General features: G+C 43.2%; 1 protein-coding gene across 9 annotated transcripts in view; it reads right to left on the reverse strand.

Moving 5' to 3' along the window:
- Positions 1-10,398, reverse strand: part of NASP (nuclear autoantigenic sperm protein) — a 47,318-nt gene extending 36,920 nt beyond the window's left edge. For 4 of the 9 annotated variants that reach the window (XM_058303671.1, XM_004448064.4, XM_058303669.1 and 1 more), the window contains exon 1: positions 4,989-5,200. In XM_058303671.1, the coding sequence (XP_058159654.1) occupies positions 4,989-5,047 (59 nt within the window). In that variant the 5' untranslated portion in view covers positions 5,048-5,200. Of the gene's footprint in view, positions 1-4,288; positions 4,389-4,988 lie in introns of those variants that run through there. The other 5 variants (XM_071217474.1, XM_004448057.5, XM_071217475.1 and 2 more) reach the window with 5 other exon arrangements.
- Positions 10,399-10,603: the final 205 nt, after the last annotated feature.

Raw genomic sequence — 10,603 nt, forward strand, 5'->3', positions numbered from 1 at the left:
TGCATGTTTGTTTTCTAAGTTCAAAACTTTTACTATACACTTTTTGCTTGTGTATGTTCGTATATGAATGATACACTTCAATAAATTGTTTAAAAAAATAATTTGAGTCCAATCCCATCAAAATGGCAGAGTGAAACACTTCAAAGCTTTGCCCCCCACCCCCACCCCAGAAGCCTCTGAATAACCAACAAGAACTGGCAGAACCATCTTTCTCAAAGCTCCAGAAAAGTTTAAGGATTACAGGATTAGGACCAGTACCAAATCAATTAAAAAGGCTTTTTAAAAGAGGGAGAATATTCTGGCACCCTGGCCCCCCCCCAACCTCACCAGCTCAGCACCTAGTCTGTCTGAGCTCAAAATGTGCAGATCCCTGGTCCCTGTTCAAGAAGCAGAGTAACCCTTGTGCACATACATCTGGTCCAATCTATCTGGTGGTAGCCCAGGCGATTTAACATCCCAGAACTTGCCCTGGTATATATATAAGGCAGCTCGTGGAGATCTCCAGAACACTGTGGAAAAGCTATCAAGTCATGCTGCCTGGGGCAAGAGATTGCTGGCTATAGGACATACATTGCAGTGTTCAGGACACCATGAGAAAACTGTTTCCTAGAAAGGGGGGACATTTTTATATGTTTAAATGGAGGAATTCTTAGGACCACATGGATATGCGCAAGATAAGACATATGCACAAGATAAGACATATGCACAGGCACAGAAAGATCAGGGAGGCCCTCAGGCTTTGGCCTGGAGCTATTCTCTAAATTGGTATGGAGAAATCCTAAAGAAAAGCACTCTCGCAGGTAAATCTGCAAAGACTGGGAAGGTGTTATATTTCCGTCCCCCTCCTGTATCTTTTAGTTCCTGGCATTCAAAGAAAGCACTGTCATAACACAAGCTGGATAGCAGCTTAAGGAACAGACACACTAAATTCCAGAAATAATGCATCACTAAATTTTCAAAATGTCCAGGTTTCAAGAAAAGATTAGAAAACAGACTCTCTGCCTAGAGGAGCCCGCACCAACTCTTGGTGTGTATTTCTGTCTTTCTCTCCCATTTCTCAGCAAGCTGTTCTCCCCAATTCTCAAATAAACTCTTTTTACTGGACTTAAAAAAAAAAAAAAAAAATTTGAAGAAAGCCCAGGCATAGGAAAAACTAAAGCTTTAGAAACCATCAATGAGGAAGACCACACCTGGGCAATATTAAACTTTTTAAGAAATGATCCTAATTATGCTCAAAGTGCTAAAGAACATAGACAAAAGAAATCAGGAAAACAATAGATGAACACAGAGAATATCAATAGAGAGATGGAATTTATGAAAAGGAACAAAATAGAGCTGAAGACCACAGTAACAGAAACTAAAAATTCCCTAGGAGTGGTGTTCAACAGCAGATTGGAGCTGGCGCGCGCACGCACGCGCACACACATACACACACACACACACACACACAAATCAGGGACGCGTATGTGGCTCAAGTAATTGGGCTCCATACAGGATGTCCAGGGTTTGATTTCCCGGCCTCCTGGTGAAGGCAAGCTAGCCCAAACAGAGAGCTGGCCCACGCGGAGTGCTGGTGCAGCAAGATGACACAACAAAGAAAGACACAGAGAAGAGACAATAAGAGACACAGCAGACTAGAGATTGAGCACCTCTCTCTCTCTCCAGAAGGTCCCAGGATCGGTTCCCGGTGCTGACTAAGCAGACACAGAATACACAGCAAATGGACACAAAGTAGACAACAAAGGGTAGGCAGAATAAATAAATAAATCTTGAAAAAAAAAAAAAAAGAACTTTATAAACACTGAAATCATCCAGTCTGAGGGAATAGAAGAATGAAGTAAAGCTTGAGGAACCTGTGAGACACCATAAAGAATACCAATACATAAACTGTGGGAGTACCAGAAGGAGAAAAAAAGGGGCAATGAGAATATTCAAAGAAAATGGCTAACAACTTCCAAATTTTAACATGAATTTTCACACCCAAGGTACCCCCCTGAACGCCAACCAGGACAAATCCAAATAAACCCATGCTGTTAGCACATTATAATCAAATGGTCGAATGCCAAAGATAGAAAATTCTGAAAGTCACAAGAGAAAAGCAACATATCATGTATACAGGAGCTTCAGTAAGATTAAAGGCAAATTTCTCAGTGGAAACTATGGAGTCCAAGAAAGCAGTGGGATGACATATTTAAAGTGCTAAAAGAAAAAGAAAAAAAAGCATTAAGGTGCTGAAAGGAAAAAAATTGCCAACCAAGAATTCTACATCTGGCAAACTGTCTTTTAAAACAGAGAGCAATTAAAATAATCCCAGATAAACATAAGCTGAGAAAGTTCATCACTAGACATGCCCTATAAGAGATACTAAAAACATTTCTGGGGGTTGAAAAGGACAACAGAAAATAAATAGAAGCCGCCTAAAGAAATAAAGATCTCCAAGTAAGGATAATCAGTGGGGTAAATATAAATACCAGTATTGTTGCATGCATGATTGTTTTGTAAGCTCACAACTTCTCTAATAAAAAATATATTAATTTTAAAAAAGGACATTATTGGAATATTCGAAAAAACAAAGAATATAAACTAAGTTTTATATGAATGTTAATTTTCTTGAAACTGATAATTTCACTTAAGGTAGATACAAAAGTGATTTTCCTTGTTCTTAGGAAATGTACATGGCAGTGTTGTGTTCCAGCATGATGTATATACAACCCATACACGTATTCAGAAAATGGAAAAATAGATGCACATATAGGTGGAAAGAGCTAGAATGGTACAGCAAATGTGGCAAAATGTTAAAATTGGTGGATCTGCATATTTGGGGGAATAGGTATATGCTGGAGTTCTCTTTATGGGATCCTGTAATTTTTAAAAAACTATGAAGTAAAAGTCGTAAAAGCAACTCTGAGTTAGGTTTTTCTCTCCCTCCACTTTTTTTCTCTTTACTGCGTGGATGTTATACACATTTTTATTCTTTCAATGATTATACTGAATTATCAAAGTCTAAAAAACAAGTAATTTTCTTTACCCTCCCCTAATCGCCAAGGACCTTAGAGGCTTTACTTCTGAATAGCCCTGCTACCTTTACTTATCTGAGGTTTGCTGTTTTTATTGTTCTCTCAGATGAAGTTTTTTCATGCTGTGTATCATAAACAAAACTTGTAATACTGGGGGCAGTTTAACCTGGATCTTTCCACTCATTAATTTAGAAATTACTTCTCCATCTAGTCTTGAATTTTTTTCACCTATAGAAGGGAGATTACTAAAACATAATAAATAAAACATAAATAAAAATAAAGCATAAAAATAAAACATAATAAAAATAATATAATTAAAATGAATAAAATATAATAAATAAAAACATATTTGTAAAAGAACCTAGTATAAATTGCTCAGTTTTAGTTTCCAATTTATGGTGGAAGGAGCAATAAGTGATTTACTGTTTTTCCCTAGAGGCACTAACATAAATTTTCTCTCTACACAGCCTGCCAGGAAGGTGGAGGCTAGTGCACTAATAACTTATCTTTGGCTAGACAAATATCATCTGAAAATTTGCCACAGATCTTTGCTGCATTTTTCTTTTAAAAAAATAAACTATATACTTCGTAAGTATTGAAGGACAGCGATCCCTAAGTAAAAATAAGTGCTAGAGTTCTTTAGGAAGCACCAGAAAACTATTACTATACAACCTCAAGTAAGGAATCTTTCTTTCCAGTTGTATTAAATCAAGGGGAAAGAGGAAGGAAATAGTTTGATTCTAAATTTCTATTTGTGTCTGAGAACCATCGTTCTGCAAAAATCCTTAAGGATCCAAAAGGTTGTAGGTAGCTTAGAGATAAGCAAATGCTGGTGACTATAAATATGCTAACCATCACAGGGTGTTCACCTATAGAGATTCAATCATAAAAATCTCAGCCTTCTTTCTCTAGAGAAAGTAACTACTTTTAAAAGTGCACAAGACAAGGGGGAAAAAGTTAGAACCAGGCCTCTAAGAAATAAGGAAACACTGTCAAATCAGACCTGCTAGATGGAAAACAGCACTTGCTCACAGAATTGATAAGATGCTTTCCTTCACTGTTAACAAAATACCTTACACCAGAGTGGCACTTTTGCCGCTTTCAAAGCACCCCTATCTTCTATCATTACCTCTGTTTTTTATACTACTGGGTCATTCACCTAGTAATCAAACACAGAGCTCGACACAGCTTCGCGCCCGGATCATGTTTCCCCGAAGCAGCCAAGTCTCCCGCCAACACCCCTGAAGTTAAAAAACCACGATGCTCCCTACCACAAAACAGGGACCGGGGCTCGCCGAGTGTCGAAGGCGCCGGGACTGGCTACAGGACGCGAGGTAAGCCTCACCGCGCCCCACCGCGGAAGTCCAAGGCTCTGGCCCCAGCCACTGCGGCCCCAAACAATGGACTTTTCCCGCCTCCTTGGAGCTCCGCCCCTACTCCAGTGCCGGCGGAGAAGAGAACTTACGAGAGCGAGATCCCGCCCACCGAAGGGTCCGCCCACTCCCGGCCCCCACCGGTCCAGCTTCTTTCCTCGTGCGGGATTTTCTCTTTGGCGCCAAATCTGTTGGTTATTTCCCGGGTTGCCTGGAGACCCTACCCGAGGCGGGCGCCCGGAGTGCAGGGACAGTAGGGGCGAGTGGGCAGGCCGGCGCGCCGGGGCCCCGCCTCCCCGCCGACAGCCCCGGGCCAGGGGAGGAAGGAGAGGGGCAGGCAACCGAGACAGCCGCCGCTGCCCCCGGCAAGATGGCGGCTGCGAAAAGCGGGGCAGGGGGCGCCAGCCGACCGCCGTTACCACCAACGCACGAGACTCTCAGGAAAGGTGGCCTTCCTTAGTAGCCAGGCGTCTTCGAAAAGCTACTGCACCTCACCAGAAGTCCTTCCAACCACCGGTTTCTCCCTCCCGTGGAGCTCCGTCCGCCACCCCTCCCCGCGGACTGGTCAGTGTCTCCAGCACTCCACGGTCCCTCTTACTTGTCGGCGGGAACCAACTCCGCGGTGATGGCGGCAGTGGCTGTGGACTCTGCGGCCATCGTTCCCCTGAGGCAGCGTACCAGCGGGCGGAATAGAACCTGTGAGGAAAACACAGATTTGAAGGCAAGAGACTAATTCAGGGACAGAAAATGGCAGATTGGAGACCCCGCGCGGCTGGGCCCTCTTATATACTAGGGCCTTCGCCCCGCCCATCCACTTCCGGACCCTCCCCTTCGAGTTTAAAGGGCCAAGACTCAGTCCGTGTCTAACCGAAGGAAACCCCCGCCAGCGCTGGATGGCTCCGTGGATACCTTCCCTCCCTGGACGGTCCCCCCCCCCGCCAGAAAAAAAGCAACTTCCTGCTTCTCTAGAAAGTCGGGTAAGAACAGGAATCTAGGGGCTACAACTCCTGACGGGACGCCGGCCGGCGGCTTCCAAAGAAGGAGAAACCGTTCCTGCTCTGCATGTTTGAAGAGAGAAGCCGAGAGCCTCCTCCCTCTCCGGACACTCGAGGACGTGAGACCTTCTGTCCGTCCTCCCCGTTGTAACGGATAGACACGTAAGAGCCGAGCGCGGGTACAGCAGCAACGGCTGGAACTGATCTCGGGAAGAGATGCGTGGCTCGGAGCCTTAGCAGCAATGACGCAAGAAGATGCCATTCCAGGATTGGCTGCAGCTGAAGCTACCGCGCTTGATTCAAAGCTCGGGGCTGCGGCGGGACGCCGCTGGCTCCTCCCTCCGGGCCCGCCCTCTTCGGTACCCAATCCGCTGACGCCATCCTCTTAGCCGCTACCCAAACTCCAAATCAGATTGGCTTCTATATCTCTTCGTTCAGTCTTTGAGCTTCCGTTTATCGGGTGTTTACTATTCGGCGGACGTAGTGGGGCTTAGATGCCTAAAACTAGCTATTAGCCGATTTATTTAATCTTGACAACAACAGTGCTTTTAAGACTGGTGTTATTAGCCTTATTTCGCAGGGAAAAAAAACAAGTTGCAGGAACGTTGTGACTTGCTCAGCAAGTTGCAATGCAAGTCGGTAACTGAAAGGAGTGCAGCGTCCCTCATTCCCGCATCTGGCTGAGTGGAAGATAGCAGGCAGGCTGAAATGGCTGCCTCTCCACATGAAGCATCATCTATTCTCTTCCACGACGGCCCACCCTTCAGTTAATAGAACAGAGATTTTATTTTCCTCCAGGTCTTGTACACTGACTGAGAAAAATTCCTTGGGAGGATTTTTATTCCAGTCCGTCAAGGCTCCGGCAGCTTGAAATCTTTGGGGACATAGAGCTGGCCTGAAATTGCCAGTTCTCATGGCAAACAGACGTGGGCTTCTCGGTTATTAGCTGAGTGACCTGACCCAAATCATTTAATCTTTTAAGGTTAAATGTAAAATAGTGACAATATTAGTATTCACCTCTTAATGATGTTGTGAGAATTAGAATTAATCCTCACCAGAACAAGTAGCACTGTGCCTGGCTTATGCTAAGCACTCATGAATGAGTATTATAGTCTGATAACACAGTAACCGGAGGGATGGAGGAGGGGAGGATCTCCAGAGTAGAGATACAAGCAGGTCTAGTGCTTTTTCTCAGGTCTAACTCTAACAAGTAAAGTCCAGTTACCCGTGTGACCCAATTCATCTGTTAAACTAATATTCACTGAGTACCTGTGATGTTCAAGGCTCTGTACTAGGTCCTTGGTCAAAAGACATGGTCTCTGCCTTTGAGGAACTCAATATTATGAGAAATATGTTTGAAAATATATTTTAAATTCATCCACTTCCCTCAGTCTTTACTACCACTCTGATCCAAGTCTAGCTACCATAATCTCTTGCGTGCAGTACTGCTTATGTCAGTCTCCTTCAATAGCTTGTCATGGATTTTAGAAGAAATTTTGAGATTATTGCCTACAAGGTCCTATATGTTCTGGCTCTAATTCACCTCTCTACATTCATTTCATTCTACTCCCTTTCATTCGCTATATTCCAACCCACGCATGTCTCCTCTGTTCCTCAGGTTGCCCAAGCCCTTTTTCACTCCAGGGCCATGCTGTCTCCTGCCTAGAAATCTCTTTGCCCAATACTTTGAATGAGACCTCATTCAAAGTATTGAATATTACCTCCAGAAAGTCCTTCCCTGACTGTCCAACCAAAACTAGTGTCGCCTTGTTTATTTATTTCTTTTACTCTACTTATCAATATCCAAAGTTACTATTTATTTATTTATCATAATCCTCTTCTAAGTATATAGGCTTCATGTTATCTTTTTTATCTTACTTATAACTAAAGCCCCAGTGCATACAACAGGTGTCCAAATGAACTTGTTAAATAAATAAAGCAATCATAGTATAATCATAATTAGAAATGGAGAAAAATTTATTCAAATATATCTACCTAAAATGGAAACCAAGATTTCATAGTAAGTAATAGTGGTAAATGGGACTTTATCTTTAATATTTTTAATATTTGGGGAGATTTTTTAAAATTATATTTAGTAAAATTTAGGAAAGACTTCCAGGTGAAAATAGTAGATAAAACAAAAACATTTACATCCATTCCCTCTTGAAACCTATCTGTATAACTATGGGGTTTTGTTTTTGTGTCTTTTAAGCTATAAACCCATAAGATTAAAGAGAAAGGGAAAGGAAACAACAGCAACAAAATTTTAAAAGCTGGAAAAGAGCTGGATAAGTGGTAACTGAAAAGGAAAATCCCAATGAGGAGAGTCAAGAAGCAACCTGATTGACAATTACCCCCCCACCCCCCACCCACATGCACAAAAGGCTCCAGTATCAGTTGTGCCAGGTACCTCCAGGGATGAAAATGGGGCTGAAAAAAGTAGGTTAGTTTGTAAGTATTTTAAGAACCAGTTAGACCTTCTAAAATTTCACCCCCCAAACCAGTAGGAGACTAGAGGGTGTATTCTCTTCTCTCTTAGAAAGGAAAACAAAAAGGATGTTGACCTAAGTGAAAGTTGGAGATAGAAGCATATATAAGAAAGGAATTAAGTGAATGTTTATGTATAAAATAAAAGGTTGAGACCTTGTGACAGACTACTAGTTGTCTCCCAATATCTTTTTTTTTCATTTTGCCATTTTAATTCTTTTTGTTTTGTTTTTTTAGATTTTTTTCCATCCCCTTTCCCTCCCCCCAGTTGTCTGCTCTCTGTGTCCATGAGCCATGTGTTCTTCCGTGTCCGCTTGTATTCTTGTCAGCGGCACCAGGAATCTGTCTCTTTTTTTGCATCATCTTGCTCTGTCAGCTCTCCATGTGTGCGGCCCCACTCCTGGGTAGGCTGCACTTTTTTCGTGCAGGGCAGCTCTCTCCTTACAGGGTGCACTCCTTGTGCATGGAGCTCCCCTACGCAGGGGACACCCTTGTATAGCACAGCACTCCTTGCACGCATCAGCGCTGCATGTGGGCCAGCTTCACCACACAGGTCAGGAGGCCCTGAATTTGAACCTTGGACCTCCCATGTGGTAGGTGGATGCTCTATCCATTGAACCAAATCCGCTTTCCTTTCATTCCTTTTGAATACAAGTAACTTTTTGCTAGCTAGGAAACAGAATCATGCTAAATCAGACTAATCCTTTAATGATCTAGGCTCACTCTTTCGATCTTCAACAGAATGCCATAATAATATAAGGTGCTAACAATGGGTTGTAAAGAACGTCTTGATCTACAAAAGGATGGAATAACCCAAATCATATACTGGCCAGCCTATAAGTGAACCATGTAAGAGCTTGCCAAGGATTGGTGAAAGAATGTGTTTACATTTTGAAAACCTACTCTGAGATTTTAAAATTTCCTGGTTGCTGTCATTAAGAATGCAGGTGGATTGTGGGAAGATGGGAATGAACTAACAGGCAGAGTTGAATGCTCTTACAAAAACAACAGAGAAAGAGCCAAAAGCTGTCCTAGGGACCTACTTTGGGGGTCAATGAACCAGGACAGTGCTACATAACTCCCTGGAGGGTGAGAGACAGAGACAAAGAAGCCAAAAAGGCAAATGTAAGTTACTAAGCACCAGGGGCTGGTGGGAAAGGCTCCCCACCTCCACCCCCAATCACTGTAGCTGACTGAGAGGGGAAAAGACATCTTCCTCCCTGTCAACTGTTTCAAGGGAAGAGAGAGGGGAGGTTGGGTGCTTTTCTTCTGTGAATTCAGCGGGCAGAGCCGACTTTGAATCTCCGCTGTGGAGATTCAATACAGAAAGACAGGAAAGCTGAGACTGAAACAACTCCATGGAAGGTGCATTGACTAGCGCCATCTGCTGGCCTATCTGGAAAATGCATGGACAAAAACTGTTCAAGCTCCCTATATCCAACCCTTGGGAGAAAATCTGTGCCCCACTAGTGAGTCCCTGGACCGATTCTGAAATCTTAAGCTAGGCAGTTTTAAAGACTGAGAATAAGTTGAACTAAATATCAAAGAAGAGCTGCGGAAAAAAGCATTAGGCAAGAGAGGGAAACTAGCCATCAGAGTAAATTCACGATCCTAATCAGGTGCCTAGACATCAGTGAAAAATTACAAGCCATACTAGGAAATAGGAAGAGATGGCCCAACCAAAAGAACAAACCAAATATCCTGAAGAGAAACAGGATTTAATACAATTAATCAGTGATAATCACATAACTCTCCTAAATCACTTCAAAGAATTTAAAGAAAATGACTAAAGAAGTAAAGGATATTAAGAAGACATGGAGGAGTAAAAAGAACAATTTAAAAGCCTGCAAAGAAAACTAACAGACCTTATGGGAATGAAAAACACAATGGGGGAGCGGATGTGGCTCAACTGATAAGGCCTCTGTCTACCATATGGGAGGACCTGGATTCGATCCCTGTGGCCTACTGATAGAAAAGAAGAGAAAGCATACCCGTGCGGCAAGCCAGTGCTTGTGTGGCAAACCAAGGGTCCACGCAGTGAGTCGAGTGCCCATGCAGTGAGCTGAGTCCCCATGTGGGTGCCTGCATGGCAAGCCAAGTATCCACATGGTGAGCCAAGTGCCCACATGAATGCCCGCATGGTGAGCCAGTGCCCGCATGGCAAGCCAGTGCTCAAGTGGTGAGCCAAGGGCCCAAGGAAGTGCTTGCATGGCAAGGTGAGTGCCCACATGGTGAGCCAGTGCCTGCACAGCAAGCTGAGTGCCCGTGTGGTGAGCCAGTGCCCGCGCAGGTGAGTCATGAAGCAAGATGATGACGCAACAAAAAAAAGACGAAGGAGAGTCAAGGTGAAGTACAGTAGAGACTAGGAACTGAGATGGTACAATTGAAGGGAACCTCTCTCCATAGCAGAGACAAATATCAGAGTGGATTGTGGGAAGATGGTACTCACCAGGATCGAATCCCGGTGAGTCCTAGAGGAGAAAGACAAGAAGAGAAGACAAAAAGAAAGAAAGAAAGAAAAAAGACAAAAAGAGAAATAGATACAGATGATCACACAGCAAATGGACACAGACAGCAAAAACAGAAGGGTGGAGGAAGAGGAAGGGAAGAAAAATAAATGAGTTTTTAAAAAGATCAATGTTTGTTAAAAAAAAAGACATGATTGACAAGATTAAAAATACATTAGCAGCACATAATAGCAGATTTGAATTGCTTTAAGACCAAAAGTGAT

The sequence above is a fragment of the Dasypus novemcinctus genome, chromosome 9 (genome assembly GCF_030445035.2).
Source record: "Dasypus novemcinctus isolate mDasNov1 chromosome 9, mDasNov1.1.hap2, whole genome shotgun sequence".
In the NCBI taxonomy this organism is placed as follows: domain Eukaryota; kingdom Metazoa; phylum Chordata; class Mammalia; order Cingulata; family Dasypodidae; genus Dasypus; species Dasypus novemcinctus.